At 29.9% G+C, this 21,491-nt stretch overlaps 1 protein-coding gene across 1 annotated transcript; it reads left to right on the plus strand.

The window, feature by feature from the left end:
* The first annotated feature begins 405 nt into the window (after positions 1-405).
* LOC107437426 (uncharacterized) lies at positions 406-20,306 on the plus strand. Its single transcript, XM_087165605.1, has 3 exons — positions 406-648; positions 18,445-18,567; positions 19,185-20,306. Exons 1-3 carry the CDS (start codon positions 546-548, stop codon positions 19,547-19,549), a joined length of 591 nt encoding a protein of 196 aa, XP_087021731.1. The 5' UTR covers positions 406-545; the 3' UTR covers positions 19,550-20,306.
* The last annotated feature ends 1,185 nt before the right edge of the window (positions 20,307-21,491 follow it).

The following is a 21,491-nucleotide window of genomic DNA, read 5'->3' on the forward strand; positions in this document are numbered from 1 at the left end:
GTTAATTAAAATTCTCCGGAGTACTGATTAATATTCACATGGTCATACACATTTTATTAATCCCCAAAACATGGTAAATTTGAGTTGATTTTACTGCCACCTTTTCTTTTTTTCTGATGTACAAACAGCCCTGCCCTGTTCCATGACAAAGCTAAGTCAAAACGCATTATATTTTATTAGAGCAGTTTCAGTTTCTTTCCTTCGTCCTTTTTTTTTTTTTTTCATTTTTATTATATATTGTTTAATTTAATCGTTTTCAATGCAAGGCGATTGGAAAGTGTGAAAAGGAAAATATTCGGCTTTGAAATGAATCACTCATCTGTAATGATTAAAATAATAAGATAAGTCACGAATTCTTCATCTTTTTTTAAGAAAAAGAAAGTTTATTTTATTGTTTCTGTTGCTCAGTTGATCGAATTAAAGATAGTGAATACTCTTTGATAGCGCTCATAAATATCTGCTTGACCGTCTATCATTCCTCCAACTTACACTACTTAAACACTAGAGTATGTAATCAAATTTCTCTCTTACAACAAAAAAAAAGTATGATCTCCAAGCACTCTAGATTTTCTACAATATTCCTTTTTACTTTCTTTACACTATGCTGTTCTATAGGATCTTTGGAAAACAAATTCAACTATTTTGACGGTAAGTAGAAAAAAAAATATTTGTTGGTAACTACACTGTATAAAAATTTGGCGTATAGCTGCCACCATTTTTGGTGCTGATGTAAACTAAAAATTTTCACTGTCATATTTTTCTTTATTTGCTTTCGTAGTCGCATTTTTTTATTTACTTTTTCACTGTTATAGTTTTATTTATTTATTTATTCATATTTTGTTTGTTTATTTACTTATAACACATATTTTCATGCGCATTAGAATCAATTTATGACTTCCTTTCAAAAATATTCCATTCAAAAATCAAGCTTATTGTTAGCAATATGTTAGTAATATGTTCTCACTAATTCCTTAAACAATTGTTATTTTGCCAGGTTTATATATTTTTTGCACTATAATTACAGTTCTGTACTTAAAATGTATTTAGTTTATCTCAACACCAAAAACGGTAGCAACTTTACACCTAAACGTTTTACAGTGTAACTGAAGAGAAGGAACTGAACTGAAGAAACTGAAAAGAACTAAAGAACTGGAGAAAAAAAAAGAAACGTTTTATGAATTAATATGTTTTCTAAAGGTTCAGTGAATATTAAAAGTAGCGGAAATCTCTTAAAAAAAACTATATTTTAAATTCTAGTTCACAAAAGTATGTTTTCACCTTTCAAATAAAATAAAAAATGTGTGCAAAGACATTTCTTTCAAAAAATAATGGGCAATTTTAAAAAGAAAGGCATGGAATGTTTTCTTTTTTATCAACATGATAGCTTCTATGTACGTATTTCAAATCAATTTGAATTTTTGATTAATACAATTTCATGTCAACCCAATTTTTGATAAATAAATGAGAACGAAAAAAAAAACTCTTTGAAACTTGAAATTTGTTTCTAAACAATAAATATACAAAAATAAAACGTGTGAAAGAATAGTTTACCACCAAAAATAGTAGCACCGTTGAATTTTTTTTTTAATTGCTCATAAATAAAGTACTTGCAACTTTCTGAATCTACAAATGCCACGATTTACCAACGATGACGCCACTAATAGATATATAATTTAAAAAATAAAGTATCTAGAAAAAACAAGATCTTGAATTTTAAAACCTATGCTTGAGGCTGTTTTGACAATTTTGTTTTATAGTTTAGGAGTAAATTTCTAAAATACTTTTAAAATAAGCAGTAAACCCTATCTTTTTAAAATTTTACTAACCTTTGTAAATTTTAAACTAAAATTATCGTAGAAGCTAAGCTAATGTTATTTATACATAGCTTTATATTAATTTTAAAATCATAAGATTTATAATAGTAATAGCCTTCAAATTTACCAAATGCTTAAATAAAGTAATATATCACAGCCAGCGGTGTCTTTAAAAAATTTTAGTATTAAGCCAGCGGTTCCCAATTTTTTTCGGTTGCGAACCTAAATATTCAACTTTCTTTCAGCGGAACTTCGACCTTATAAATGAAGTTTATTAAAAGTAAAGTGAACGTTATAATCAATAAACGTCTATATTTAATTAGAAGAATAAAAGAAATTATTGTTTTAGCATTAATAATCTTAAATTTGGTTTTATATCCGACAGTTAAATTTGCCGTCCTTGTGCTATATCTACTCTAGTTATGAATTTGTTTTTGGTGTAAATACTCAAGCTGAAAATGAATAATAAAAAAAGCCTAATTATGGTTTACTTCATATTGAAAACTGTTATAAACGTCAAAAATGGTTATCAGGGGAAACTTCTCCTTATTAAAGAATTTAATTATTTTGTTTTGATTTGAAAGGCAATATATGAAATAGTAATGCAATATTTTATATCATAATTAATTCAATTATCATTTAATATCATAATTAATTTAATTATTATTTATATCATAATTAATTCAATTATTTAATATCATAATTAATTCATAATTACTTATAATTAATTCAATATCTTATTATCAGAAATTTTATATTTTCTTTTAAAATATGCCATTTCTATCGCATTGACATTTCACTTTAAAAAAGGGAAAAAAATTGTTCCCCAGAATAATGAGATTGCAAAGCATTATTAGGAATTAATTTTTCACACAACTACTGAAGTTTATCTTGACAAAAAAAAATTGAGTTTTCGTTGAGAAAATTGTATAAGAATGCAAAAATAGAAACAAAACTGTAGGTGAAACTGAGCAAAATAATTAGGTTACAATGTTATCCCTATAGCATCTGTGATACCGAATTCGTTGAAAATATTGTTGGATCTTTCAATTGTATATTTTATGAATTTGGCGTGGCAATCTGTTTATCATCAATAAGCAACGAATAAATAAGTTAGCAATTTTGGAGGTTGATCAGCGAGCAATTTAAACCACCATCACATTAATTAATAGGAGGAGCAGGCGCAACCACCTATTAATTAACATGATTTGTCAAATGGAGTTATTATAACCTATGCCTAGTATCAGCAAGATAAAATGTACGCGATGAAGGAATTGAAATGATATATTTGAAAAAATAATAATTATTATAAGAATTCGTAGGTATGTATTCTAAAATATCTTTTAATACCAAATGTGAGTACGAGAAAATAATTTTATTCATATTCATAAAAAAAATTGCGTTAAGTTTTTAATTTTTCTTTTGAATTTCCAATTCCGCAAACAGGGATTATTTTTTATGAAAAGTAAATAAAAAAAAACTTTAATTTTTACATTATAAATCTTAAAACAAATTTCCAAACTAAACAAATTTGACTCGCAACAAACTTTCCAATTCAAACAATCCTCGTAAAACTTTGATTTGACTTTTATGAACTTCAAACTTATACGAAACCATTATCAATCAGCTTTTACCATTTGTTTATATTTTGATTTAATATTTATAGTGATATTTTTTTTATGCTTTTTCAGTTATCGGTTATATCTCGATATGGCAAAGTAGGGAGATAGAGTTCAAAAATAAAAAATAATAATAAATTTAAAGAAAAATATGGAATTTATTGCCAGATTATTTTGCGTCAAAATTTTTTTCCTCAGAATTAACAATTCAAGGTCAGTTTTTTTTTAATTTTTTTTTTTTGAAAAAAAATTTTCCTTTCATTTATAGAAAAGGAAACATTTATTTCTGCTGAGTATATTTTACAGTGGTTTTTAAAAATTATCATTTAATATTTGATTCTTGATTTAATAAATATTATTCAAACTTGTTTGTTTCTTCAATATTCAACTTAAACAATAAATTAGAATTTCTTCCACATCGGTGAGGGGAAAAGAGAAGAAAAGAACGCGAAAAAAACCACTTTGAAAAAGATAAGTTGTTTTTACCCAAGTGAAAGAAAGTGACAATACTGTTTTTCTAAAACAAACATCTCGTCATTAACTTCTTAAATCGGGACACAGCTCAAAATGAGTGTTTACGAAAATGGATACAGCTCAAAATGCGTGTTTTCAAAAATGGACAAAGCTCGAAATGAGCGTTAGCGAAAATAGACACAACAACAAAAAAAAAAGCACATAATCAGTTTTAAACCCAAATTTAACAATGAAGCTTGCTTACTAGGACTGGGTGATGTAAGAAATTTTATATCGTGATACATCGTCTGTTAGACATAGCGATGTATCGCGAGTTAGCATATGCTCAAAAATTATCTATCAGAAATCTTTAAGTCAATCAAAAATAAATAAAAGGTATAAATCTATTATAAAAGAAAATATTAATTCTAAAAAAGTGCTTCTACACATCAATAGTATTGCTTAATTTTTTCAATTAAAATAATAAAGATGTATTAAAGTAAAAACAAACTCAAGACTAATTTTCTTTTTTTAAATTAAAAATGACTTAAGATTAATTGGTTTAAAAATAATAATAAAACTGTAACGAAATATTGTACATGCATGCATTAAAAATTAAAAGAAAAAAAAACGAAAGTAAGAAATAAACCAAAGAAATGTTCACTTTAGTAAAACATTTTTTAAATTATTTGTTGAAAAAAACCTTGCTTTTAAAACATCGTTAGACCTTCTGCTTATTTATTTATTTAAAATAGTAAAGTTGTATTAACCAATGGTCAAATTCTATACTTAATAAATGTAAAAATAAATTGAAGCTTTTTATTTATTTATTATTATTTTCTTTTTTGAAAATAAAATCAACTAAAGATTCATTTATTTAAAAATGATACTGACTATCTAACAAATTATGAAGCAAACGAGTATTGAAAGAATTTTAAGAAAAATTTTTAAAAAATACTTGAAGTACTATAATTAAATTACTAAAAATCGTCGAAACATTACTTAGCTTTATTCAAATAAAAAAAATTATTTGCTTTAACTAATAGCCATATTTTTCTTAAAAATATAACGCGAACTTGCTTTTAATTTTCTCAAAAAAGACAAATTAAATAAATGTAGGCTTTGTTTTAATTTTTTTATAATTGAAAACGCCTGAAGATTTATTGGTTTAAAAATAATTAAATTCTATCAAATTATCATACTTACGTGCATTAAATAATTTTTTTTTAAAAATCTAACTTTTTATAACAAAGTTAAATATTTTTTATTCATATTTTCCTTTCATTAATAGATTGAGTTGAGAACGAAAATTTAAGATAACAGCGATTGCGCAACGATCGCAAAGTAACAGGTCTGCTAAAAATAATTGACAAGAATCGTTAAATCCTGACAGACAAAAAAAAAAAAAAAAAGTGACGAAATAATTCACAACGAAACGATCGCTAAATAACAAAAGTCTTGCTAATAATAATTTACAGGAAATGACAAAATAAAATGCATAAAACAAAATGCGCAGCGATCGCAAAATAACGTAAGTCACGCAGAAAATAATCTTCAAGATATGTAAAATCACAAAGACTCCAGGTTTTAGCTCCGGTTGGCGAGAGAAAGGGAATCTTTTTCTGCGGTCTATTTTGTTAGCCCTAGAGTGAAGAGGAGCTACCCTCCCTGAAATGGGCTATTCTTGCTCCCATAGCAGCAGAATGTCTCAGACTTTTTGAAGGGGGGAGTTCTTACTGTAGACAAACTATACTTATATGTGAGGCAAGCACAAACAGTGAAGTGGCTGTGCCTTATTCACCTTGTGTATTCATTAATTCTGCTTTGTGCTCTTGAATACCTATTACTGCGGAATAATTCATAAATCATGTTGCATGCTCTTGAATCATAACTGCGGAGTACTTCTTCATAAGTCATATTTTACACTTTTGAATCAATACCTCACTTTCTGAAAAATCACTCCTACATAGCATTACATAAGGGAAGTACAGCAAATATTTTATAGCTTTATTCAACACTTCATTTATTTGAAGCAGGTTTTATATTAGACTAGAAGCGTCATATTACCTGTAGAGTTTTAAGAAAATATTTTTCTTAATGATAGCATAAGTAATTAATATTTTAATAAATTAGAATTAAAAGTGTTTCGTCCGAAATTGGTTAAAATGCAAAAATTAAATTCTGATAAAAGCTTTATAAAAAATTTTTTTATTTTAAAAATTTCTTTAAAAACAATTTTAACCACCACGAAAAGCAAATAAATCTGAAATTTATATAAATGACCCGACAGTCGAAAAGTGATACAAATTAACTACTAGTTAGCTATAAATTAAAATAATTTGTAGTACACTAAACAATTTTTTTTCATTTTCTTGTCTTAGTGGTATGAATTGGAAAATGTCATTAAATCAGCAAAATCAGGATACTTAATAAAAATCAGGATGAATTCAAGAATTGTAATTCAAATGATCAAATATGGAATCTTGTTAATAATAATACTGATGACGAAAAAAATAAGTATTCTATTTCACCTGGAAATTGAAACAACTTTGGTTCCTCGTGTCAATTTAATAAAAAATTTGTAAATAGAAACAGCAGTTCAAGATTAATTTTAGCAATTTTCATATTTATATTTTGTCAAGTTTAATCTCTTATGTTTTTGTTGAACTGAATGATTGTGATGTACTCAACATAATAAATTCATTTTTAGTAGTAGTTCTATGATTATGACGGTTTTAATGCAAAACTAATAAAACAACTCGCTATTAATAACGTCAATTTTATTACTAATTTCATGAACACTTCAATAAATATATCTGTATTTCCACATTCTTTAAAAAAAGAGCAACAAATAACTCTCATTTTCAAATCTGGTGACAAAAACTGTTTACCAAATCATAGGACCATGTCAATAATAACAGTCTTCTCAAAAATTATAGAAAAAGCTCTATTTAATAAAATGCATAATTATTTCAAGCAAAAAATGTTTTTCTCTGATAATTAGTATGAATTTATTAAAAGTACAGAAAAAGTAATCTTGGAATTCTCAAAATCTATTTTTCTTGACATATCTTAAGCATTCAATAATATTGATCATAGTATTTTAATAAAAAAATTAGACTTAACGATTCAGAGGTTATATCTTTAAAAGTTTATTTAATATTTATCGGACAGTGAACTAACTACAAATCCAGGTGTTCCTCAAGAATCTATTTTAGGATCTTTATTATTCATTATATTTATTAATGGCTTTTGTGAACTCAAATTATACGGTAAAATTATAACCTATGCGGACGATTCTTTGTTATTATAGTCATGCTCCGATTTCAACGAACTCAATTTTTAAATTCAATCAGATCTTTCTGAAATTACAAGATGGTTTATTGACCTGCCTTTAAATTTAAACAAAACAAAATTTGTCAATTTCAGTTTAACAAATTCTGACATTCAACATTAAATTCCCATCAATTTCTTGCGGCACACAAAAATAATAATATCCAATGACACAGATAAAAACCGGTCAAAAATATAATTTGGTTTGTATATTGACTTCAATTTGAAATGAAAAATCCCAGATAAATGAATTAGTTAAAAAACTGCGGTTTGTTTTATTTAAATTTTATCTTCTCAAAAATAAACAAGGATTTCTTGAGAATTTTATTCTATTCTTGGTTTTATTCATTTATAAATTATGGCAACATAATATGGGGTGAGGATAACAAAACAAATTTGATTCCTACTATGTCCCTTCAAAACGAATGTTTGAAATTTTTAAATTTTCAACATCAAAATACTTGTATTTTTAGAAACATTCTTTCTTCGCGCTATAATGTATGTAAGTTTCTGTCTGTTAAGTTTCTTATGTCAAAATAAAACCACCTTCAATTTTTAAAAAAAAAATATAGATTACATGAAAGAAAACCGACTGAAATTAATGTGATTCCTTGTTTTAACAGAGGAATGTTTCGTAAAAAATTTTTCTACTTAGCTTATTACTGCCACTACCCCAGCAAAAACAAATATGTAGGTCCAGCTCCACAAAACTGCTGTTTGCCACCAGCTAAAGCGACGGGTCTGTGCCGGCTCTAAGTCACTTTCTACTAAAGTGAATGACTGGCCTCCTGTCGAGCCAACAATACTGACCTAACGATGGCCAGTAGTACTTAACCCAGCATTTATTGTCTAAAATGCGCAGGGTGAGTGATTGCCCGACATTTTCCAGTAGAGGGTAATCAATGAATCAATAATTGAGGGCCAGCAATTTATATACACCCAGCAGCATCCCTTTAGTCTATTGAGATTTGCGAGAGGTCATTGACCTAGTTACATGAATAATTAAAACCCACAAATCTAATATTTATTTAATTCAATTAGCTAAATAAATATCTAGCTATCTAATACATTTCTGAATAAATTATGAACTAAGAAAATATTTTTAGGTAATTTTTTCATTTAAATTGTTTTATGCAAAGAAAAATATTTTTTACACAGTTCAACCCTTTAGTATCAAAGATTTGCCGTGCACAATCTATGTTTCCACCTATTAATACATTTTTAAACTAGGTAAACATATGTAATAATTTTTTCTTTACAGTGCTATTATTCTTAACAGCAGAATAATAAAACTGCAGTCCAGAATTGTGAAAATTCTGTATCTCACAAGTAATTTTTCAAGTTTTAACTTGTAGTCAATATATATGTATACAATAACTTGCAGTCATTTTTTCTTCGCGCTATAATGTATGTAAGTTTCTGTCTGTTAAGTTTCTTAAGTCAAAATAAAATCACCTTCAATTTTTTTTAAAAAAAAAATCATTAAAGAAAACCGACTGAAATTTATGTGATTCCCTGTTTTAACAGAGAAATGTTTCGTAAAAAAGTTTTCTACTTAGCTTATTACTACAATACCTATATTACCTATTTCGTTGCTGTCTCTAAAAACATATTCTACTTTTAAACGTACATTGTATGAATTATATATATATATATATATATATATATATATATATATATATATATATATATATATATATATATATATATATATATATATATATATATATATATATATATATATATATATATATATATGTAATAAGCGAGACAACAGCCTCTATGTTATCCCGCCAGATGTCGCTCTCAGGAACAGGAATGTATTGGAACTTTCTCGATGTAAATGAAGAGTTAGTCAGTTGATGTAGTTTCTAAGTGAAACTGGTTGTTTATAGGAAAAACCTGAAACCTGTGTGGTTCGAACCTAAGTGGTTAGAGTCTATGTGACTCATATTGTTATTGAGGAATAAATATTATTGTTATTGTTATTGATCACATGGTTGATTGAATTAGTTGATGATAACCATCATCGCATTATGGTGTAGTTTGAAGTAACTCGGCATATGTACCTGACATAATGGTGTCAGAAGTGTGAGTTGTAATTGGATAAAGGAAAATCACGAACCTGTGAGTACTATATTTTTTTTACTATTATTCTGTGTGAATTATAGAGTAAAATAAAATAATGAGCTTCTTGTCCAGATCTAGAAAGGAAGATCTGTTAAAACTAGCAGAAGAATTAGAGATAACACTTCCCCCTAATCCTAAAATTATCAATATAACACAGCTAATTACTTCCGATGCTAAATATGATGAAATATTTACGAAAAATGTGTTAGAAAATATTGTTTCGGAACGCTTGGAAAAAGCGACGGCCGAAAAAGAAAAATTAGCACAGGAAATTCAGCTTGAAAAGCTTAAAGCGGAAAATTTAAATCGGCAAAACGGAACTCCGATTCCAGCAACAGAAACATTAAAAACAAGTGACTTATATAAACTAATTAAAAGTTTTGATGCCAACGAAACCGATATCAGTACCTATTTACAATTGTTTGAGCGTCAAGCAAACAGAATAAATATAAATAAAACTGAATTCGTCACGTATTTAATGGGACTTCTCCCACTGAGCATTGTTCAAATAATTGCTCAAGAGCCTGAACAATTAACTGCAGACTATAATTTTGTTAAAACTTTGCTTCTGAAACGCTTTAAACTTTCCCCGGAACAATTCCGTCAGAAATTTTCTTTCCATAAAAAAGAAGTAAATGTTTCTTGGCGAGATTTCGCATATCAATTAAACCAATATTTTGACGAGTGGATTAGCGGTTTGAAAATAACAGACTTTGACAAGCTAAAAGAATATATGGTCGTTGACCAAGTAAGAAGAAAATTACCGTCAGATATCTGCGAACATTTATTGGATGATTTACACCAAATAACTGAATTAAGTGTATTGATTGATAAGCTTGAAACATACGAAAACGCGCGAATAATAACAAAAAAAGTAGACACCTCTAATAAGAATTCAATCTTTAAAACCAAAACATTTCCAATTCAACAAAAACGAAACACACCCATCTCTTCCTTTGCTCCTGGTTGGTATAATCCGAATCAAAATAAAGATATGTCTCATATCAAATGCTATAACTGCCACAATTATGGGCATATAAGTGCAAAATGTGATCAAGTAATCAAAAAGTGTAGAAACTGTAATAAATCAGGTCATTCCAGTCATGAATGTACCGAAAGAAACGTACATTTAATTCTACCAACTCGTATTGATAAAAAAATTGTAATATTTAACAGTGAAATTAATGCAATTATTGATACAGGCAGTGAAATAACCATGTGTAGTGATGTATTATATCAAAAATTTCCTCCTATTCCCCTCCAATTGTCTAATATTATTTTATCGGGAATAAGTAAAGAGCCTATTTCCCCATTAGGTTGGTTTAATACAAACATAGGTATAGATAATTTTACGATTAATGCTAATATTTATGTTATTGATAAAATGCAATTCGATTTTATAATCGGAATGGATGTGCTTAATTGTTTGGATATCAATTTTGCTAATGGTAAATTATTTGTTAAAAATACCTCTACCCCAAAAACAGTTAACGTTAATACAATCATTTCTCGCGTGAAAAATTCACCCTTCGGAAGTGAAACCGAAACTTTTAAAAACTCAGTCAGAGCGTCTCCCTTCAAGGTTAGTGTAATGCCCAGATGCGATTCTATGTTAATTTATGATCAAAGAAAGGCTCACTTTTCTGATTCTGTTTTGACTTCGGAAAATTCGAATATTAATGAGGCTTCGCCCATTAATGAAACTTTTTCTTTCTTAACTCAGATATTTAATGCTATTGACCTCAATGAAATAGATTTATCTCACATACGTAATAAATATATCAAAGAGAATTTATTTATTTTGATTAATAATTATAAACCGTCTCAGATTAAATCCTCGGACATTAAAATGAATATTATTTTAAAGGATGAAATTCCCATTTCTCAACATGCTCGTCGTTTGTCATTTAAAGAGCGGGAAATAGTTGAAAAACAAATAGACACCTGGTTAAAAGATGGCGTTATTCGTGAAAGTTGTTCAGAATTTTGTGCGCCTATAGTCCTTTGTAAAAAGAAAGATAATTCCACACGAGTTTGCATCGATTATAGGAAGTTGAATAAAAAAATTGTTCGAGATCGATTTCCCTTACCCCTTATGGAGGACATATTAGACCAATTAGGCGATGCGCAGGTAATTTCTTCTATTGATTTAAAAGCAGCCTTTCATCATTGCGAAGTTGATGAAAATAGTCGTAAATACACTTCATTTATTACACATAACGGACAATACGAATTTTTAAAAGTACCCTTTGGTTTAGCAAATAGCCCTAGTGTTTTTCAAAGATATATTTTGCATGTGTTTCGAGATCTTATAAGAGATAAAACTTTAGTTATTTATTTAGATGACATTTTCATTCCAGCAAAAAATGATGAGGAAGGTTTTGAAAAATTAAAACGTGTTTTAAAAACAGCTGCTGATAACGGATTGGAATTAAATTTTAAGAAATGTCAATTTTTAAAACGTTCCATAGAATGTCTCGGTTACATAATTGAAAATGGCACGATTCGCCCTTCACCCTCTAAAACTTTAGCAGTTAAAAATTTCTCGGAACCTAAAACACATAAACAATTAATGAGTTTCCTTGGATTAACAGGTTATTTCCGTAAATTTATCCCAAATTATAGTAAAATAGCTAAACCTCTCAGTGATTTGCTCAGAAATAATACTGATTTTAAATTCGATAATGAACAAAAAGAAGCCTTTCAAAAGCTCAAGATAGCTTTAACGAATGACCCAGTCCTTCATTTATATAGACAAAATTCTGAATTAGAGCTCCACACAGATGCTAGTAGTTTTGGTTTTGGAGCAGTTCTTCTTCAAAAAGCAGACAATGATTAAAAAAGAAATTATCCCTAAAATTGCGCGGTGGGCGTTGTATCTTGAGGAGTTTCACTTTGATATGATACATCGGCCTGCTACACAAATGAAGCATGTTGATGCCTTAAGCAGAAATTTTGCTCTTATAATTCAGCATGATGAGGTAACCATGAAAATAGCAGCTGCCCAAAAAGAGGATGAGCAAATAAACACTATTAAAACATTAATTGCCAATGGAAATGATAATATACACTTTATTAAAAATGACATTCTTTATCGATACGATAATGGCAGGGATCTTCTAGTAATACCAGACGCGATGCAAAATGATATCATTAAAGAAGTTCATAGTAAGGGATATTACGCACTCTCTAAAACTGAAGAAGCTATTAAACAAAATTATTATATTCCTGGTCTAAAAGCGAAAATACAATCTGTCCTAACAAACTGTGTTGACTGCATTCTATGCAACCGAAAGCGAGGAAAGAAAGAAGGTTTCTTAAACCCGATTCCTAAAGAAGATGTACCTTTAAGTACATACCACGTTGACTTTATAGGTCCATTGCCTTCAACAAAGAAGAAATATCAGCACATTTTTTCTGTGATTGATGGTTTTTCGAAATTTGTATGGCTTTATCCCGTAAAAAATGTAAGTGCTCAAGCAGCTTTAGAGAAATTGAGGTTACAACAGACAACTTTTGGTAATCCCTCCAGAATTATATCAGACCGTGGCGGTGCATATGTGTCTAAAGAATTTGAGGACTATTGTCAAGAAGAAGATATTCAACATATTCTTATTACTGCTGGAGTACCTCGTGGAAATGGCCAAGTAGAGAGATTGCACGAAACTCTTATCCCTATTCTCACTAAGTTATCCATCGAAAATCCAATGGACTGGTATAAGCACGTAAACGATGTACAAAGATTTATTAATAGTACAATTTCCACCAGTACAAACAAAACTCCTTTTCAACTTATGTTAGGAATACCCATGAAAAATAAAGAAGATTTACGGATTAAAGAAATTCTAACAGACGAATATGAAAACTACTTTATGAAACAACGAGAAGATCTTAGAAGTGATGCACAGCAACGAATTATGGAAATTCAACAGCAGAATAAATCAACCCAAAACAGAAAATGTAAACAACCCCGCAAGTACAGAAAATATGACTTAGTGGCGATTCAAAGAACACAATTTGGAACTGGTTTAAAGTTGCGTCCCAAGTTCCATGGTCCATACAAGATTGTTAAAGTGAAATCCAATGACCGATACGAAGTAGAAAAAGTTGGGCAACATGAAGGTCCTAACTTAACAACCACTGCTGTAGACTATATGAAACCATGGACAAATTAGTGCATATTTACTGATGGAACGATGCAGCTTTGATTTTTTTCCTTCAAAAATTGCTTAAATTTGTTATGTTTGTTTTGTATACTGCTTTGTTTTTTTTTCTCTTTTCAGATTTTTTTTTAGTCATTCTGTTTCGAGGACGAAACCCGTCAAAATGGCCGAGAATGTAATAAGCGAGACAACAGCCTCTATGTTATCCCGCCAGATGTCGCTCTTAGGAATGTATTGGAACTTTCTCGATGTAAATGAAGAGTTAGTCAGTTGATGTAGTTTCTAAGTGAAACTGGTTGTTTATAGGAAAAACCTGAAACCTGTGTGGTTCGAACCTAAGTGGTTAGAGTCTATGTGACTCATATTGTTATTGAGGAATAAATATTATTGTTATTGTTATTGATCACATGGTTGATTGAATTAGTTGATGATAACCATCATCGCATTATGGTGTAGTTTGAAGTAACTCGGCATATGTACCTGACATATATATATATATATATATATATATATATATATATATATATATATATATATATATATATATATGTGTGTGTGTGTGTGTGTAATAAAAAAAGTAAATACTTTTGTATTAATAAAAGAATTAAATCTCTTTCGTTTTCATAAAATGTCTTTGTTAAAGAATAAGCGTAGAGAGATTCTATTTTGGGAATTCAAGACTGAAAACATACCATTGAAATATAAATAGATTCAGGGGCGTACGCAAGGGGGGGGGTTTAACCCCCCCCCCCTTGAGCTCAGACAAAGTGAATTTACAAAATAATACAGACAAAAATAAAAATTTTAGTAGAAATTATGCGGGTTATTATTTTTTTAAGACTATATATTTTTATTTGCCTTATGCCTACTTTTTTTTTCTCACGGTATTTCTAAGAATATTGATAAAACATTTACTATAATACGGTTGTATTTTTGAAACCAAATTCACGTGATACTGTTACGGGCGAGCTCCGATCACTGGTTTCTTTCTGACCTGCCAGTCGCGATAGTTTTCGAGACTGGCTGGCATTCGCGAGGTCTGGAATCCTAGACGTTCTGTCGTCTTTGAGACAATTCGAGAATTTTGTAGATGCGGTTAAAAAAAATTATATGAAAGGGGGTTACATTTATTTTCGATTTTAGTCAGACTAAGAGTTATCTCTGCCGCTTGTCCTTCGGAGCTTGTTTCTAAATCTGTTTTGTTTTGGAGACTCTGTGCTCGTTGAAGTTATTCATTCCAGCTCGAAACTTTGAGATCGTAGCTTAGTGGATATTTCTGTGCCAATATATATGTATATATTTTTGCTGTTCTTGGATCTTTAGGATGTCTAAACGCAAGAATTTAACAATTTTTAATTACTTTGGGAAAAAATCACGACCTGAAATTAGTGAGGTGACAGCATCTAGTACCAATGTAAGTTTTTCTATTGAACAGAAATGTGATACTTCCGTTGAAGAAAACGTTTCTAGCGTAACAGAATCTGATGAATGTTGAAGCGGCCCTCAAAGTGTTACTTCCCACCCATATGACATTGGACTTTTTTCAGAAGATAATACATGCGAGGATAAAAAACTGGATATACTTAAAACTGTTTGGGAACCCAATCCAGCATTTGTTTTTCCTGAAAAAGGAAAATTGAAATTTCAGTACAAATGGCTTTATCGCTGGAAATGGCTTGCATATTCAGAGGTTAAGGGTGGTGCTTTTTGCAAACTTTGTGTCCTTTTCGCCCCAAGTGGTGCCGGTTCTGGAAAGCAACCTTTAGGCCAACTGTGCAATGTAAAATTTGACAACTGGAAAAATGCTGTAGAGCGATTTTCTGAACACGAGAAATGTCTTTATCACAAAAAATCGATCGAAACTGCTAGGACATTAAACGATATTTTATTTGGAAAGATGAAACCTGCGGATGAACAAGTTGACAGTGCAGCAAGCAGAAGAAAATAGAAAAAACATTACTCCAATCATTGAAACCATCCTATTTTGTGGAAATCAAGGTCCCGCTTTAAGAGGACATAAGGATTCGGGAATAATTGCTGAACAACCAGGTGAAGAGAACGACGGAAATTTTCGGATATTGCTTCGTTTCCGGAGTAAGAACGATTCGACTCTTAAGAACATTTTAGAGTCAAGCAGAAAAAATGCTCAGTATACCAGCCCTCGATTTCAGAAGGAAGTTATTGAGGTTTGCAATATTTTAATCCTGTAAAAACTAGTCAGCAAGATTAATGATGCAACTTGCTTTTCCATTCTTGCAGATGAAACAACTGATATTGCAGGTATAGAGCAATTATCGTTATGCGTTCGATATGTCGATAAAGAAAATTTTAACATCACCGAAATGTTTTTGCAATTCATTCCGGTGCATGACTTAACCGGAAAAGCAATAGCAACAACAATATTAGACCAATTACAGTCTATGAAAGTTGATATAAAAAAGTTACGTGGACAGGGGTACGATGGTGCTGCATCAATGAGTGGAAAAATTAATGGTGTACAAGCCCACGTAAGAAGTATTGTCCCATCAGCACTCTATGTACATTGCTCTGCTCATAGCCTCAATTTGGCTGCATGCGAAATAACTAACATTAGAAATTGCTTAGGGACAATTAAAACATTTTACGACTTTTTAAATACACCAAAAAGACAGTATGTCCTATCTTCAGCAATAGAGGAGATGGAAACCAGCTCTAAGAGGGAGAAAATTAAACAGCTATATGCAACCCGTTGGATGGAAAGATACGACTCAGTAACCGCTGTGGTGGAACTTTTCGAGCCTATCGCCGAAACACTACAAAAAATATCAGAATGGAAGGATAAGGAATCAGCTACCCAGGCTAATTCTTTACTGTGCACAGTATCTAATTGCCTGTTCGTAATATCTCTTTTGTGCATTTACAAAGTTTTCACCATAACAATCCATCTCTGTAGATACCTACAAAAAACAAGCATAGATTTGATAGAGGCAGTGAGTCTTGCAGAAGATGTCATTAAAGATCTAAAATTAATGCGTGAAAATGCCACTGAAACATTCTCTGAAATATTCAGCTCTTCTTCTCTTATGCTAACAAGCATTGGATCTTCCACTTCCATGCAAATCCCTAGAATAACAGGAAGACAGAAAAATCGCGATAATTTTCCCTCATCGACACCGGAAACATATTTCAGAGTTAGTGTTTTTGTTCCATTTATAGAAAATTTTATAACACAATTAAACTTAAGATTTGTATCGCATCGTGATATTTTGAAAGGATTTCAGTGTCTTCTACCTGCCGATCCTTTCATTTGCCAACCTTCAAACATAAAGGCTTTTGAAGCATTAGTGGAATTTTACGCTGGAGATTTGGATACCTGTAAAGAAAGCCTTAAGTCTGAACTAAAACTCTGGTATAAAAGATTAAAAAGGATTAGTGAAGACAGAGGTAGTGTTCCAAAAACTGCGGCGGATGCTCTTGGAATGTGCAATAAAGATATAACACCAAACATTTTCAAACTCCTAGAAATATTGGTCGTTCTACCTGTTTCAACGAGTGCAAACGAAAGATCCTTTTCGACTTTGCGCCGTTTGAAGACTTATTTACGCAACTCAACGGGAAATAATAGAATGAATGGATTGGCGCTCTTAAGCATTCATAGAAAATTTACGCCAGCTGTCGAAGACATTTTAAACGAACTTGCAAAAAAAAAACCGTCGTTTGGATATTACAGTATAAATCAATAAATTTTTAGCGTGTTTGTATACTGGTTTAATTCCCTATTTGTTGGTAAGTCATTTTTTAGTTAAATTCATTAGTTTTCTATGGAATATTCACATTTATATGGTTATTATTTAGGTAGCTGTTACAGTATGAGTAGTTTTTTCTGGCTTGATTTATTCCTACTTTTTAATAAAAATAAAATATTTTACCTCTTATTATAAAAAAAATTATATTCTTAAACTTAAAAAATAAAAACAAAATTTAACTAAACAATGTTGTCGAAATAAAAAGTCAAAATTGTCTAGCTGTCTAAATTAGGGAAGTAATAGTGCTTTATTACATACTCGAATTTCTTTTAGTAATTTCTGAAAATTATGAACCCCCCCCCCTTGAAAAAATTCTGCGTACGCCACTGAATAGATTTATATTTCAAGGGAAGAGTTATTTTTAGAATCGTTCCCTTTTTCAATTCCATATAAGGAAGCAGAAATGATTTTCCTTAATGCGTAAGGTTACAAGGAATGTACGAATGTGCCTTTTTACTTCAAATCTATGTTGGTATAAAACGTAAGAACGCATAGTTTTGCGTGTCCTTTTCATAATGATGTGAACCAAATAAGCTGTGCCGGAATTGTCCGGAGTCTTGTCCATTCCCCCCCCCGTAGGGAGCGTGGACGTCAACTGTTAGCAATACCAGCCTACATTTAATAAACCTGTTTAGAACGTATGATGGCTTAAGACTGCAATTATTTCAAGCTAAATACAACACTGATAACAGGGTTGGAGCCCTGTTATTACACACACACACACACACACACATATATATATATATATATATATATATATATATATATATATATATATATATATATATATATATATATATTTAGTATTTTAGAACTTATCTATTTTCTGTTTTGGTCAATAAAGTTTGGTTGTTAAAAATAAATAAATACAATAAATTAATTTCAAGTTTCATAAATAAAAATGTCTTACGAAACATTTTTATTGTTATGTTGTCTACAGCAGAGATTCTAAAACAATACACATAGCAGAGTTATTCCTGAAGAAATGAGCTGTATATCTATCATCAATTACATTATATCATTATTATTACATTTTATCATTCTTATTACATTATGAATAGCAATTTTTTTTTTTAAAAATATTTCTAAATTGACTTTTGTTTCGGACAAAAATATCACTTTTTTTAAACAAAATTTTTTGTTTTAGATTATTTAAATAGCTTAGACGATCAACAGCAAACTGTAATTTCCGGGGATCCTCAGGATTTTGAAGGAAGTGGTTCTGAACCCGATACAAAGCAAGATATAAAACCGGATTTGCTTCAATTTGGTAACATAATTTTTTTTAAATTTCTTTTATTTAAATATATTACTAATTTTTGTATAATATTTAGACCGTTGTGTAAAATTTAACTAAAGATATTAAACAATAAGTATTCATGAATTATAATATTCTTTAAGTAGATTAGCCGTTTGTTTGTACTTATTTCTTTTTGAATGAAATAGCTGTACAAACTTTATTTACCAGTTTTGAAGAAAAAAAATAGCAATCGTTAAAAAAAATTTTAAAAAATTATGGTTACTGGTAAAGTGCAATTTACTTCCTGACTAGGAAGTTATATAGGAATTTGATACCTAGAGGTCTAATATTTTTTTTTCCTTTGTGTAATTGTAAAATATTTTTCTAAAATGAAAACACATGAGTAAAAATACTTTAAAAAAAACTCATACACATTCCTCACATTATTTCTTCATTTTTAAAAGGTTTAACGAAAACCAAATCTATACGCAGTTTCATCACCGTTTCTCTATTTTTTACAAATTTGGAGAAAGTCAAGTTCATACACACTTATAACAATATTTCACTATTTTTAATAAATTTGAAGAAAACCAAATTTATGCATGCATGGTTACAAGATGCTTACAAGATTTCTCTATTTTTAACAGGTTTGAAGAAAACTAAAGATACTGTCTGCTGTACGTTAGGTTATTTTGCCGGAAGCAAAGATTACCATTGTATCGCTAAGTTTTATGCTGCTCGAATATTATTTAGGAACAAGAATCGGAGGCACAGCAGGAAACTGGGGTTTAATGGATTATACAGTGGCACCAAATTGATGAGAACTTTTGAACAGTGTGTATCAATTAAAAGCCAGCCGAAAATCTTCGATAGATGTTGCCAGAAAGGTGCAATGAATAGACGAACTAAGCCACATTTTGTCACAGTAAGGAAAAAACGATATGAAATGAAAATGAGAAGAATACGGATACCAAAGTTAATGCAGGAAGACGAACACTTGATTGCAGTTTAAAAACACAGTACTATTTAAGATTTGTAAATATTAAAATGACGTACGAAAAAAATTCTTAGTAAAATGTTATAACGGTATTTTATTTATTTATTTTTCTTTGAACTTTGTTTTTTCGAAATATATGTGGAGAAACACTGATGGGGAGAAAATACTGTAGGACATCGATTATCTGAAGTAACGGACTTACTTCGGATAATCGAAAAATTCAGACAATTCGGGAAATATCTTTTTCATTTCTTAACTTAAAATCTTATCATTAATATACTCTGACAGTAGAGTTCTATTTCTTAAAAAGGAAAAAAGATAATAGTGTTATATACTATTATTTGGTTGTTTATTTATTTATACTTTTTTCTGAACTGTGTTTTTTTCGAAATATCTACGGAGAAACACTGATGGAGAGAAACAGCATACTGTAGGATCTCGATTATCTGAAGCAACGGACTTACTTCGGATAATCGAAAAGTTCAGACAATTCGGGAAATATCTTTTTCACTTCTTAACTTAGACTCTTATCATTAATATACTCTGACAGTAGAGTTCTATTTCCTAAAAAAGAAAAAAGATAATAGTGTTATGTACTCTATTTAAATTTAATATGACCTTAGATAAGATAAAGTTTTGTCAATTATATATAAAGATATTCCATAATAAAACTTACTTTTACTACTGACCAGTGGCGTACGCAAGGGAGGGGTTTAAACACCCCCCTTGAGCTCTGACAAAATGGCAAAAATAAAAAATTTTGTAGAAATTATGCAGGCTATTATTTTTTAAGACTATATATTTTTATTTGCCTCATGCCTTCTTTTTTTTTCTCACTTTATTTCTCAGAATACTGTAAAAACATTACTATAATAGGGTTGTACTTTTCTTTTGAAACCAAATTCACGTGATACTGTTACGGACTGGTTCCTTTCTGATCTGCCAGTCGCGATAGTTTTCGAGACTGTCATTCGCAAGGTCTTTAAGCGATGATTCTGGAATCCTACACGTTCTGTCGTCTTAGAGACAATTCGAGAATTTTGGAGATGCGGTAAAAAATTACATAAAAGGGGGAACGGAGTACAGTGGAGTTAGTTAGTCAGGCAAAGAGTTATTTCTGCAGCTTGTCTTTCCGAGCTCGTCGCTAAATCTGTTTCTTGACAAAAATTCATTCAAAAGCTATTCTTATGAAATCCTTAAAAAGTTCATTCAATCGCCGAATCCGCCGTCGCCACTATTTAGACTAGTGAAGAAATCATTAACAATACCATTGGAGATACTGTGCTCGTTGAAGCTATTCATTCCAGCTCGAAATTTTGAGATCGTAGCATAGCGGATATTTCTGTGTCAATATATATATATATATATATATATATATATATATATATATATATATATATATATATATATATATATATATATATATATATATATATATATATATATATATATATATATATATATATAAAATCACGACCTGAAATTAGTACGGTGACAGCATCTAGTACCAACGTTTTCTTCAACAGAAATGTGATAATTCCGTTGAAGAAAACGTTTCTAGCATGACAAAAACTGATGAATGTGAAAGTGGCCCTCAAAGTGTTACTTCCCACCCATATGACATTGGACTGTTTTCAGAAGATATTACATGCAAGAAGATATTACACTATATTCTTAAACTTAAAAAATCAAATCAAAATTTAACTAAACAATGTTGTCTAAATAAAAAGTCAAAACTGTCTAAATTAGGGAAATAATAGTGCTTTATTACATACTCGAATTTCTTTTAGTAAATTATGTTTCAGAAAATTATGAACACCCCCCTTGAAAAAATTCTGCGTACGCCACTGCTACTGACATAGACAACGGTACTCATTCGATCGCTCCTTTTATGATTAAATGAACTAAGTAGTTTCGAATTCTGAATAATTGCCAGCTAATTTCACTGACTGTCGAC

Source organism: Parasteatoda tepidariorum, chromosome 6 (genome assembly GCF_982258835.1).
Source record: "Parasteatoda tepidariorum strain Cologne lab strain chromosome 6, Ptep-v5.0, whole genome shotgun sequence".
Lineage (NCBI taxonomy): Eukaryota > Metazoa > Arthropoda > Arachnida > Araneae > Theridiidae > Parasteatoda > Parasteatoda tepidariorum.

Excerpts from the sequence above, each read along its gene's own strand:
- LOC107437426 (XM_087165605.1), top strand. The coding sequence starts at position 546 with ATGATCTCCAAGCACTCTAGATTTTCTACAATATTCCTTTTTACTTTC. Across the intron at positions 649-18,444 it reads CAAATTCAACTATTTTGACG|ATTATTTAAATAGCTTAGAC; the intron begins GTAAGTAGAAAA and ends TTTTTGTTTTAG. Across the intron at positions 18,568-19,184 it reads ACCGGATTTGCTTCAATTTG|GTTTGAAGAAAACTAAAGAT; the intron begins GTAACATAATTT and ends TATTTTTAACAG.